Here is a 13,705-nt window from a genome sequence, read left to right on the forward strand (position 1 = left end):
CAACGCTGGGAAGTATCTTTGCTTCCTACCCTTCATGGTTGATCGATCTGTAATTCTTCACTCCATTGCAATGAACGCCACGTTTATTCATCACTCTTAGGTTGACACAGCTCACATCTTCAAAATCTACTGATGTTTGGGAGATCAAAATTGTCCGATGTAGAAATATCAATTCAAGTGGACAAAATTGATCCATTATCTTACGAGTGAGTTTCCCTCTACCCATTTGCCCCTTCCCCTCAAAATTAAGAATTTGACCGTGTTTAAATATCTCTGGAACACTCCATCAACATGCAAAACATTATTTCATTGGTATCGTAAGAAACACATTTAATGTTGAGGCTATTAGTATTAGTTTTGTGTTCTGACCCTCCCTTCTTCGCTCGTTCACAGACGACAGGCAGACAGACTTAAAAGGAAATAACTTTATCAGTCCTGGCTCACGCTGGCTGCGAGCCCAAAGTAAACATAAATAATGTCTCTGGCAAAAAGGTTATGCAGCAGAATGCAAAAACAAAGAGCTATTACAGCAACACCAGGTTTACAGAAAGAAAGCAAATCACTTCTCCAAGTGTCTCTTTGAATCGGGGTTACAGAAAGCAAATCACTTATCCAAGTGCCTCTCACAAAGAAACCATGACCGAAGAGGGAGAGAGGGGAAGAAAGAGAAAGAAAGAGCAGGGGAGAGAGGGAAAGAAGAAGAGAGGGAGAGAAAGAGGGAGAGAGGGGAAGAAAGAGAAAGAAAGAGCAGGGGAGAGAGGGAAAGAGGGAGAGAGGGAGAGAAAGAGGGAAAGAGGGAGAGAGGGGAAGAAAGAGAAAGAAAGCGCAGGGGAGAGAGGGAAAGAGGGAGAGAGGGAGAGAAAGAGGGAAAGAGGGAGAGAGGGGAAGAAAGAGAAAGAAAGAGCAGGGGAGAGAGGGAAAGAGGGAGAGAGGGAGAGAGGGAGAGAAAGAGGGAAAGAGGGAGAGAGGGGAAGAAAGAGAAAGAAAGAGCAGGGGAGAGAGGGAAAGAAGAAGAGAGGAAGAGGGAAAGAGGGAGAGAGGGGAAGAAAGAGAAAGAAAGAGCAGGGGAGAGAGGGAAAGAGGGAGAGAGGGAGAGAAAGAGGGAAAGCGGGAGAGAGGGGAAGAAAGAGAAAGAGAGAGCAGGGGAGAGAGGGAAAGAGGGAGAGAGAGGAAAAGGAAGAGAAAGAGGGAGAGAGGGGAAGAAAGAGAAAGAGAGAGCAGGGGAGAGAGGGAAAGAGGGAGAGAGAGGAAAAGGAAGAGAAAGAGGGAGAGAGGGGAAGAAAGAGAAAGAGAGAGCAGGGGAGAGAGGGAAAGAGGGAGAGAGAGGAAAAGGAAGAGAAAGAGGGAGAGGGATAGAGAGAGAAAGAGAGAGAGAGATGGGGAGAGAGAGCAAGGAAGAGAGAGAGAGCGGGAGAGTGAGTGAGAGAGAGAGAGATGCTTTAAAGAGTACTTTCATTAACAACACACCTTAAACCGCTTCTCTCTGTAATTGAATCCTAAGACTTGAGCAATCGTAATACATGTACACATAATACATATATCTTGTTACGTTTAATCCCTGGGGATTTCTCAGAAGGTTAATAATTGATCTCAAATACATTATCCTAATGTTTTATGCAATTTAGCTAGCAGAATAATAATAATACCATTTAATAGCTTACATTCCCTAGTGACTGTTGGAGTTGTTGGTTTCCATTAAATGAAGTATATTATTACACATAATATTTATTTGTTTGTTCGTTGATTTGCTCGCCTGCTCCCTCTCTGACGGTTAGAGTGACTCTGGGAGGCTATGAAATCTTTAAAAATAAAGCAATAAAGCCAATTCTGGATGAGATATGATTTGCCGTTGGGTTTCTGGCTCCAATTTTCAAGAAGGACACCATTGGCGTATTTTATAAACAAAATGAGTCTATTCCTATATAATGAATTGACCGCTGTAATTGTAATTGTTTTCTAATTGCTTTTAATATTTACTATTTCAATTTCGATGTGATGTCATCCAGAAAGCAACAAAGGGGCTGTAATACTCAGCGGACTAATAAGTTAATTCGATAATATATATTTTCTAAATAAATAAAATAGCTTTGAACACATGGGGAAAAAATCAGTTCTTTATTTTTGCATTAGAATGATCCCGACGTATTAATTTAGGCTCACGTAAAAAAACCTACCCACAGAAGAATTCTAAATATGATTTCAGATATGTATGACTACCTTGCTATTATCTTATTATAGACCACTGTGCTGCCCAGCTCACTCACACAAGCATAAAACTCTGATTTAGTGAGTTTATTAATTTGTTGTTGTTGTTGTTGTTAGTTGCAAAGTTGTGTCTGACCCATTGTGACCCCATGGACAACGTTCCTCCAGGCCTTCCTGTCCTCTACCATCCTCCGGAGTCCATTGAAGCTCACAACGGCTGCTTTGGTGACTCCATCCAGCCACCTCCTTCTCTGCCGTCCCCTTCTTCTTCTTTTGCCCTCCATCGTTCCCAACATGAGGCAGTGTACCGGTTGCGACAGGATCCGTAACCCACCACTGGTACAACTGCAAGTGCATTTAAAAACGCACTTAACACGTCCGCACTCAATGCAAAACTTAAATACAGTCATGAAGTGAATGTAAATAACACTGGCACACACACATCTCCAGAACAAAGCAATATTTAATGTTCCTCTAATAATATAATGCTCTCTAATAAATAATGACAATATACACAATCCAGAAGCCTTCTACTTTAATCCATTTCTGGAAATACTCATTTCCATGAGGACGGCGAATAGGGGCATGTAGTAAAAACACCACTGATGAGAATAACCAACGCTTTGTTCTGGTTTATCTGTTCAAGGTTTAAACGGAGTGAGACGAGAAGCCGTACAAAACATAGAAGAGCTAGTAGAGAGGGATGCAAGGTCTCCCTATTGTGATCACTACTATTGAGCTTAAAAATTACGTGGAGAACTTGTGCTCCTCCAGAATATTTTTTTGAACTACACCTTACACTATTCGTCATCAAAGAATGGCCTCACGGATATGTAGAGGAGAACGCAGCCTGACAAGCATTCTTTATAATCGCAACATTCCAACAATGAGATCAGTAAAACTTCACGGCCCACCTACTTCACGAAGGGTGCTACTATTACTCCATCTCTGCCCTTACATCATGACGGCAAAACATACAAATCGTTGTGGCCCACCAACAGCCAGTGAAGCTGGTAGCAGACTCAGTCAGTGAGGAGGTTGGGGGGGAAGATGGGCCAGTCCTGGAGTCTGGGGAAGGCTCTGATGAGGGCTCTGTGTCGGAGGCAGAGAGGGGGACAGAGCCGTAGACCAGTTATCAGCTGCCTTCGGAGTCGGAGATCAGTGAGGCAGAAGAACAGCTGGAGCCTGTTCCCAGTGTGCGCATGCGCAGAGTTGCCAAACGAAGGGAGCAGCTAAAGAAGAGGGGTCGACTTGGGAGTAAGGCCACAGGTGAACGGTGAATGGCCCCTCCCAGAGGAAATAAAAGAGGAGCGAAAGGGGAGTGGAGTTTGCAGGAGACAATCAGTTCGCTTAATTGGTTGGTGACTCTCGGAGACTCCTGGCCAAGTTCTGCAGATATCGGCCTGGCAGCTCTCCAAGCCAGATAAAGTCTGTGACTGTAAATCCTCCTTTGAAAGACTTTGCTGGAGGTGAATGAGCAGAATTCACTGGAAATTAATAAAAGGGGTTTTTGTCAGCTTGTTTCATGCTCTTGGGAAGTCTCAGTCAGAACAATCCTACCCCCTACCGCCCCCAGGCATTTCGTCTTTCATCTTGACACAGATATTTCTATTTTTTTTTAAAAAGGAACAACAACAATCCCATGGCCAACTCAACTCCCCATCAAGGTCGTGATGTTTTAATTAGCTGTCTTCTACAGGAAAGGGATTTAGAGAAAGATCTTCGATAAATTTATGCAGAATTTATGATAATGCATTCATTAACCTTCCTCAAGTAAGTCTTACAAGCCATAGAGAAGGAAACTGCAGAGGCAATATTATTGAGTATCCTTGTTTTGCTATCGAGACTGCCAAGAGGGGGGAAAAAATCACTGGGAATGTATTTTATGCATGCATGGGGAAGAATACAGAATTAAACTGGACTGGATTTTCACACAATAGCAGAGAAGGAAATATCTGTTTTCTGCTTCGTGAAAATTCAGTCCGGTCTACGTTGTATATTCTGGGTAGAGGGATTTCCTTGAAGAGCAGATTAATTTGCTGCCCCTTGTTGTTCTGATTTCATCTTGGAGAAGAGCTTTCAGTCCAGTGAATTAATTGAACAGAAACAGAGTTGGAAGGGACCTTGTAGGTCATCTAGTCCAACCCCCTGCTCATGCAGGAGACCTGTACTAGGGATTCGAACAGACAAACTGCCGACCTTCCTGATCGACAAGTGTGTACAATATAAGTATAAATAATGATAAACAGTACTCTGATGGTAAATTAATAGTAAATGGTAAAAAAACCAACAGCTCTTGTTTTCTTCCCTTAAGCCTAAAGGACTAAACACAGATGCCAAACAGAATATCAGAGTTGGAAGGGACCTTGGAGGTCTTCTAGTCCAGCCTGCTGCTCAAACAGGAGACCCTGTATCGTACCAGACAAGTGGCTGTCCAATCTCTTCTTAAAAGCCTCCAGTGATGGAATATCCACAACTTCTGGTGGCAAGTCGTCCCACTGGTTAATTGTTCTCACTGTTAGGAAATATCTCTTTAGTTCTAGGTTGCTCCTCTCCTTGATTAGTTTCCATCCATTGCTTCTTGCCTTGCCTTCTTGTGCTTTGGAAAATAGGTCTTCTTCGTGGTTGCCCCTCAAATTTGGAATGCTGCTATCATTTCTCCCTTACTTCTTTTCATTAAACTAGACCTACCCAAGTTCCTGCAACCGTTCTTCCTATGTTTCGGCCTCCAGCCTCCTAATCCTCTTCGTTGCTCTTCTCTGCACTCTTTCTAGAGTCTCCACATCTTTTTTATGATAGGGTGAGCAAAACAGGATGCAGAGTTCTAAGCGTGGATTTCCTTATAAAGCAGTACTAATACTTATAATGCTAATTATAAACTACTAATAAACAGAAACAAACAAATAAATCACTAATACTACAATTAGGTTGTAGTATTGGTGAGGTTGACTCAGCCTTCCATCCTTCCGAGGTGGGTAAAATGAGGACCAAGATTGTTGGGGGCAAGAGGCTGACTCTGTAAACCGCTTAGAGAGGGCTGTAAGAGCCCTGTGAAGTGGTATATAAGTGCTATTGGTAAGTGGGGAAGGAAGGAAGGAAGGAAGGAAGGAAGGAAGGAAGGAAGGAAGGAAGGAAGGAAGGAGGGAGGGAGGGAGGGAGGGAGGGAGGGAGGGAGGGAGGAAGGAAGGAAGGAAGGAAAGACGGATGGACCATGGTTAGAATGCAGCATTGTAGGCTAATTCTGCCAATTGCCAGGAGTTCGATCCTGACTGGCTCAAGATTGACTCAGACTTCCATCCTTCCTAGGTGGGTAAAATGAGGACCCAGATTGTTGGGAGCAAGAGGCTGACTCTGTAAACCTCTTAGAGAGGGCTGTAAAGCACTGTGAAGCGGTATATAAGTGCTATTGGTAAATGTGGAAGGAAGGAAGGAAGGAAGGAAGGAGGGAGGGAGGGAGGGAAGGAAGGAAGGAAGGAAGGAAGGAAGGAAGGAAGGAAGGAAGGAAGGAAGGAAGGAAGGACGGACCATGGTTAGAATGCAGCATTGTAGGCTAATTCTGCCAATTGCCAGGAGTTCGTTCCTGACTGGCTCAAGGTTGACTCAGCCTTCCATCCTTCCAAGGTGGGTAAAATGAGGACCCAGATTGTTGGGGGACAAGAGGCTGACTCTGTAAACCACTTAGAGAGGGCTGTAAAAGGACTGTGAAATGGTACATAAGTCTATTGGTATTAATAGTAAAGCAATCTAAGTTGAAAGAAGTCCTTAAAAAGTCAAACATCCATCCATCCATCCATCCATCCATCCATCCATCCCATCCATCCCATCCATCCCATCCATCCCATATCCTCCACAGTATATGGAAACATTAGAGGATAAAGGCAAAGGCAGGCTAAAAATCTAAATAAATCCCTAAGAAGTATATGAATCTACTATAGTGTAAAACCATCTAGAAAAATATCCCAGAAACTCTAGCTTCTAGCTAGATTTATTGAAGATTCTTGAGTCAACAACGCTGATCCCCAGGGAATCAAGGAATAAATAGGGAGGGCTTGAAGTAAGCAGGCAGGGAGAAGGATAAAGAAGATTTTGTTAAGCTTTAGGGCTGCTGCTGAAATGATTGACAGCTGTCCCCTCTTGGACCAGCAAGCCAGGAGTAGCAGAAAAAGAGCATTAATGGGGCAAATGTTGTCAGAGTTTTTCGTAAGCAGGTGAGAAGGTAATGACAGCTTTGAACACTGCAGGATGCCCACTAATTTGAAAGACATTTTAAAGATGTGGCAAGCTTTTGTCACAGCGCTCTGTATAGAAACTGGGTGAAGCTTCCTCTATGAGAAAGTTTAAAATCCCGCTGTTGCCTTAAATTCTCCTATTGCCAGAAAAGCAGTGGTGAAATCCGCTTACCTTCGCTACCAGTTCGCAAATGTGAGCGCGCGCACCACCTCTGCCCATGCGCAGGACCTTCCGCGCATGCACAGAGAGTCAAAAACGGGATGTGATGGAGCCTCCTTCCTCCCACCGCTACCAGTTCGCCCGAACCGGATCGAACCGGCTGAATTACACCACTGCAGAAAATTGGCTTTTTTTTAAAAAAAACAAACCACGTTAAACTGAGGAGCCGAGGTGGCGCAGTGGTTAGGGTGCAGTACTGCAGGCCACTTCAGCTGACTGCTATCTGCAGTTCGGCGGTTCAAATCTCACCGGCTCAAGGTTGACTCAGCCTTCCATCCTTCCGAGGTGGGTGAAATGAGGACCCAGACTGTGGGGGCGATATGCTGACTCTGTAAATCGCTTAGAGAGGGCTGAAAGCCCTATGAAGCGGTGTATAAGTCTAACTGCTATTGCTATTGACTGTTATCTGCAGTTCAGCGGTTCTAATCTCACTGGCTCAAGGTTGACTCAGCCTTCCATCCTTCCGAGGTGGGTGAAATGAGGACCCAGACTGTGGGGCAATATGCTGACTCTGTAAACCGCTTAGAGAGGGCTGAAAGCCCTATGAAGCGGTAGATAAGTCTAACTGCTATTGCTATTGACTGTTATCTGCAGTTCAGCGGTTCTAATCTCACCGGCTCAAGGTTGACTCAGCCTTCCATCCTTCTGAGGTGGGTGAAATGAGGACCCAGACTGTGGGGGCAATATGCTGACTCTGTAAACTGCTTAGAGAGGGCTGAAAGCCCTATGAAGCGGTATATAAGTCTAACTGCTATTGCTATTGCTATCTTATAAAACAAGCAATTCCGTCTGCCTCCATTGGGCAGCGTGGTGACTGTTAGCCCTGCAAAAGAGCACTATGGTTGGTGAGTCCTTGACTTATAACGGGCTACAACCGAGCTCCGCATTTCTGTGGCTAAGCGAGACAGTTGCTTGCTGAGCTTGGCTCCGTTTTGCAACTGTCCTGGCCATCATTGTTAAATGAACCGCGGCATTTATTATCTAGAGTGTTTGGGGACAGTTGACTTTGGGGTGAAGGTGTCAAATGTTGTCCATTTGATGCAAAGTTTGCTAAACGAAGGTATGTGTTGATTGTCTGCCTTAAATAATGCCTTCCCTTCCCATCACAAGCGATAAAAAAATTCCATCCGATCTAAAGCATCCCCCAAAGGATAATTTTCTGCACACACACACAACTCCAAGTTGTAATCATTTTAACGGTTTGACCTTACTCGATGAGACAGAGCAGGAAAATCAAAAATGCTCAACTTCAAACTTTGGATCCGTTCCACTCTCTGAATCATGCAAAAGCGGAGATTTATTGCAAGTAATTAGCCAAAGAAAATAGCTTAAACTTTGCCCCTCGAAGTTATCAGGAACTTGTCTCATCTACGATTCTGTACAAAAATAATAAAAAAAAGCTATTTACTCCCTGGTGGATTTTCTGCATGTTTGCATCTCCTTGTCACTTCTTTTTTTTAACTAGAGCTTCACCTGGATTTCCTCTTCCCTTTATAAGGGGAAGGGACGTGCTGGCTCAGTGGCTAGGACGCTGAGTTTGTCGATCAGAAAGGTAGGCGGTTCGAATCCCTAGCGCCGCGTAACGGTGTGAGCTCCCGTTACTTGTCCCAGCTTCTGCCAGCCTAGCAGTTCGAAAGCATGTAAAAAAATGCAAGTAAAAAATACCCCCCCCCCCTTGATGGGAAGGTAATAGCGTTTCGTGCCCCTTTGACGTTGAGTCATGCCAGCCACATGACCACGGAAACGTCTTCGGACAGCGCTGGCTCTTCGGCTTTGAAACGGAGATGAGCACCACCCCCTAGAGTCGGGAACGACTAGCACATATGTACGAGGGGAACCTTTACCTATGTTGCTTGTATCTTTACAATTTATATTGTTTTATTTGTTTCCTAGTATGACTTGATTGCTTATTAGTAACCTATGACTATCACTAACTGTTGTATCTTATGATTCTTAATTATGTTATTTTATTTTTCTTTGTACACTGAGAGCATATGCACCAAAGACAAATTCCTTGTGTGTCCAGCCATACTTGGCCAATAATTCTGTTATATTCTATTCTATTCTATTCTATTCTATTCTATTCTGTGAATCCAGCTTTCTCCCATTGACTTTGCTTGTCAGAACCCAGCTGAAAATTTTACCAAGGAGGATGTGATAATTTTTGGATGCTGCAAACCTCATAAATGCATGCTTGAATTTTGATCATGTAGCTGGGGGGGGGGGAGGGTAGCTGCATCACATTCAGCTCGAATAACAGAGTTGGAAGGGACCTTGAAGGCCTTCTAGTCCAACCCTCTGGCCAAGCAGGAGACCCTCTACCAATTCCAGGCAAATGGCTGTCCGTATTTTTTCTGGAAAACCTCTAGGGATGGACCACCCACAGTACTGGGAAGCAAGCCATTCCAATGATTAATTGTTCTCACTGACAGAGAAGGAAGAATAGAACAGAAGAACAGAGTCAGAAGGGACCTTGGAGGTCTTCTAGTCCAACCCCCTGCTTAGGCAGGAAACCCTACACCACTTCAGACAAATGGATATCCAACATCTTCCTAAAAACTTCCAGTGTTGGAGCATTCACAACTTCTGGAGGCAAGTTGTTCCATTGATTAATTGTTCTTACTGTCAGGAAATTTATAATTAGTTCTAAGTTGCTTCTCTCCCTGATTAGTTTCCACCCACTGCTTCTTGTCCTACCCTCAGGTGCCTTGGAGAATAGCTTGACTCCCTCTTCTTTGTGGCAGCCCCTGAGATATTGGAAGACTACTATCATGTCACCCCTAGTCCTTCTTTTGATCAGATAGGAAGCTTTGACTTCACTTTCCCCAGCCCTGCTTAACACATTTGAGCATTTGAGAAGCTGTCAAGTGGTTAAAAATCCAATTTTTCCATTCCTGGGTGAGTTTTGTCCTGTTTTACTATCTTTCTTGCCACAGTGGTTAAGCAAATCACCCCCGTTGTTAAGCTAATAATGGTAGGGGACAGGAAGGCCTGGAGGAACGTGGTTCATGGGGTCGCGATGGGTTGGACATGACTTTGCAATTAACAAGAAGAAGAAGATGATGACTTCAGAAATTTCTTTTGATTAGAGAAGGACGAGAGTCTAGAATCTGCATAGGGAAAATTTCCTACCTACCAAAGCGTGTGATTTTATACGGGGAAGAATTAAGCCGAATAAACTGTGATGGCACAAAATCAACCACCAACCAATCAGTGAATTATAGTCATGCCTTTATTAAGCGTAACTGAGAAAGAAGGCCTTTATTTTCTCTGACTCTGGCTGGTTGAATGTCAGATGACTTTGTTTAGGAAATAAACCAAAGAGAAGTCAACTTTGTTGTTAGTTGTTCCACTCAAAAGTTTCTTTCTGTATCACTGTGGTCCTCTTGAAACTTTTGCAACGTTCAGTGTAAATATATATGTACAAATGTTCAGAAAATTCCCCCAAAATCTAAACCTTCCCCCATATAACTGCATGGATAGCATCTTTCCATTGTTATCTTTGGATTTATCAATCCCATGCTAATAATAAACATGAACCTGAGAATATTCACTTTTACATTCTTTCCTACCTTAAGGATTTTCTTGAACAAAGTTAGGTATGATTTTAAGAGGATTCTTAGCAACAACATTACGCTATAATTTCTTTAGTTTAACCGAGGCTCTCCCTCAGTTGTCAGATTCTATATGTTATCAATAAACTCCCTTTTTTATGACTCCGTAATCCCTTAATTTGGGGTAGAGTCTAGATGGAGCTAAGCATTTACTAGCTGGATGCCCTTCCCGACACCTACGTGGGGTTCACAGCAGATATTATCAATCCCATGCTAATAATAAACATGAAGCTGAGAATATTCACTTTTACATTCTTTCCTACCTTAAGGATTTTCTTGAACAAAGTTAGGTATGATTTTAAGAGGATTCTTAGCAACAACATTACACTATAATTTCTTTAGTTTGACCGAGGCTCTCCCTCAGTTGTCAGATTTTATATGTTATCAATAAACTCCCTTTTTTATGACTCCGTAATCCCTTAATTTGGGGTAGAGTCTAGATGGAGCTAAGCATTTACTAGCTGGATGCCCTTCCCGACACCTACGTGGGGTTCACAGCAGATATTTTCTCTTCGAGCCCTAGGAGAAAAATATCGGCTCATCCTAGGATTGAACTCTCAACCTTTTCAGTGGGAGGCAAGCGTCTTCACCACTAGGCCGCTGCCCCATTCATCTATATGTTATCAATGTCTGCATTTATTTAAACATAAATATTCTGAATGAATAAACACTTCTCTTCTTGGCTTAGGACGCTATGCTCTGAGGTCAGTTTTCAAACGGTGCATATTTCACAGCTTCTGATTTGTCACCAAAGTTCTACTGTCCTTCTTGCTGAATCCTCCTGGGATTTCTTGGATCTATTCAAGAATAGACTTTAATAGGACAGATTTTAACGATCTACGTTCCCGAAATCAATGCAAAAAAAGGTTAACTAATTCACCAAGGGGGATGTCCTTTTATGACCAAGCACTTTCAAGTTTCGAAAACTGCAGCGCAGCCACGTAGCTCCATAAAACCCAAAGTCGTTTTGACATCAAGACTTCTTATGGCCTTTGAACAGCAGTTCGAGGATGGAAGAAAACAGCTTCAATATTCTTGGATAAGTCGTAACTCCTTTCCATACCAATTATTATTTTTTAACGAAATGTTTAACCGCCATTTGCAATCTTTTATCTTTTGGGCCGCTCTAGCGTCGCCAAGACGCCCTGCCACGAAAAGCCCAGAAGAAACTCTCTACTGCCAGAATGTCCCAGCTCAAATGTTTTTTGGGGGGTAACCTCTGAAGTCAACAAAGAAAGTGAAAAAATCGCTTGAACTGGCAACTCAACTTCGATTGCATTATCCAGACCACCACCAGAGGGCAGCAGAAAGACACCGTAAGGGAAAGGTGAAGTCCCTTTGCTGACTCACAGCGGTCCCGGGGATTTTAACATCCCTTTTCTTGAATCGTTTGGAGAGGTCGCAAAGATAAGACATCCGAGTCAAAAATCACCCAGCTTTGCAACCGGCTGAAAGATTGTGCAATGCAGCTTCTCTGCCCCGCATAGGACGCAAATCCGGAGGTGGGAGGAAAAGCCCATTCAATGAAGCTCCGCCTCAAACCCCCCCCCTTCAACCGAGAGCTATCTTAGGAGTAATTACCCCCGTCCCCGCAAACTACTAGTAATGAATGGGTGGGTTTCTAGCCCTTGTTGCGTCTTCGTTGCCAAGTTCCAAATTCCTAGATTGTTGCCTCCCCCCCTTTTTTAATTGAAGCATCTTAGTGCACCCCCATCTTTTAGGGGGGGGGTGTCAGTTCCCCCTCTCCCCCTGCAAAGGCAGGAATCCCGCAGGACACCCCACCCCCCCATTTCGGATGCAGCGTCTCCTCGGTGCCCAAGTCGAGCGCCCCCGAGCCAACCTATAGATTTCCTGGCTTGGCATTCCCCCAAAGATGCTTTCCCAGCCCCCGCCCCCACCCCCGGCAGGCGCGCACTCCACCAAAACGCCCCCCTCCCCAAATAAAAAGTTCAGCGGAGTTTCTTTTTAATCCCCCAACCAGCAACACCCCCCCCCACAAAAAAAAATATCCAAGAGAGAAAAAATAAAAACTCTGCGCAGCAAAAGCAGAGCGCTCTGCACGCGCTCAGAGAAAAGGGCCCGAAGTAGTGACAGGGGGGGGGGGAGGAGAAAGGAAGAGAGGAGCTCCATCCCTCGGCATGGTTCTTCTCCCCCCCCCGCCCCACCGTCCCGCCAGATCCCCAAAGACCCCCGGCCTTCCTCTTCCCCCTGTGGGGCCGTTGGATGTTCCCCTGGCCCGGCTCAGCTGCTGTTCCTAACGCAGAAGGAAGCGTCCGGTGTCGGAGGGGTTTGGGGGGACACGCAGACCCTCCTGGAAAGTCTCAAAGTTGCTCTGCGGAGGCGAGGAGCCCCCCAAGACACCCCCCTGCCCCGCTTCTCTTCCCCTCCTTTCCCCCCGCGGCCCTTACCTTGTTTGACACACTTCAGCCGGATGGGGTCTTTACAATGCTTGATGACGGCCAAGACATCCCGGATGGTGAGCCCGGCCACGGGGGTCTCGTTGACCTCCAGCAGCAGCTCCTCGGGCACCAACTTCCCGCCGCTCTCGTAGACCACCTTGCCGGCTCTCACCTCCCCCAGGTAGGGGAACTGCCCGTTCTCCGCTCCCCCTTTCAGCTCGAAGCCCAGCTGCCCCTCGGCGTTCCTCACCACGGCGCATTCATGGACGCGGTTGGTCCAGTGGCTTTTTTTCTTCAAGCCCCCCTTGGACATTGCCTTGGGGAGGGGGGCGACGGCTGCCTTCCCTCCCGGCCTCGGGGTGCCCTTGGAGTTCCCTTTGGCGGGGAGGAGGGAGGGTGGGCGAGGAAGGAGGGAAAGAAGGAGGAGGAGGAAGAAGAGAGGAGGAGGCTTTCTGCTGCTGCTGCTGCTCCCCGCCTTAGTCTGGCTGGGCGGCGGATGGGAAGGAGGGAGAGAGAGGGAGGGAGGGAGGGATGGGGGAGGAAGAAGGGATGGGGAGAAGGAAGGAAGGAAGAGGAAGGCGGGGAGGGGGCGAGGAAGGAGGGGAGGAGGAGGAGGAGGAAGAGACGAGGAGGCTGCTGCTCCCCGCCTTTAGTCTGGCTGGGCGGCGGATGGGAATTAGGGAGAGAGAGAGAGAGGGAGGGATGGAGTGGAAGAAGGGATGGGGAAGGAAGGAAGGAGAGAAGGAAGGAAAAGGAAGGGGGGAGGGAGGGGGGAGGCCGGTCCCCCTCGGGCTCGCTCTAGCGGCGGCCGAGGCGGGAGCCGCAAGCCATGGCAGCAGCAGCGGCAGAGAAAGCCCCCGCTGCAGCCCCCCACCCCCGCCGCCGCTGCAGCTCGGATGCTGGGATGCTGGTTTGGCTGGGCGTCTGTCTGTCTGTCTGTCTCTCCCTCTCTCTCTGCCTGCCAGCCAGACTAGTTGCACGGTAAGTGTGGGGCGAGGGTGGGTGGGCTGTGCACGCCTGGAACGGAGGCGGGGGGCG

At 46.0% G+C, this 13,705-nt stretch overlaps 1 protein-coding gene across 1 annotated transcript in view; it reads right to left on the reverse strand.

Moving 5' to 3' along the window:
• The window catches only part of MAGI2 (membrane associated guanylate kinase, WW and PDZ domain containing 2), a gene marked incomplete in the record, with an annotated part of 526,586 nt that extends 513,480 nt beyond the window's left edge, over positions 1-13,106 (reverse strand). Inside the window, 1 exon segment of the mRNA XM_087722353.1 lies at positions 12,677-13,106. Within this exon segment, the coding sequence (XP_087578479.1) occupies positions 12,677-12,980 (304 nt within the window).
• Between the last annotated feature and the right edge of the window lie 599 nt (positions 13,107-13,705).

This window comes from Thamnophis sirtalis, unplaced genomic scaffold (genome assembly GCF_051295495.1).
Source record: "Thamnophis sirtalis isolate CommonGarterSnake01/CBP01778 unplaced genomic scaffold, rThaSir2_p1.2 scaffold_9, whole genome shotgun sequence".
Taxonomy (NCBI): Eukaryota; Metazoa; Chordata; class Lepidosauria; order Squamata; family Natricidae; genus Thamnophis; species Thamnophis sirtalis.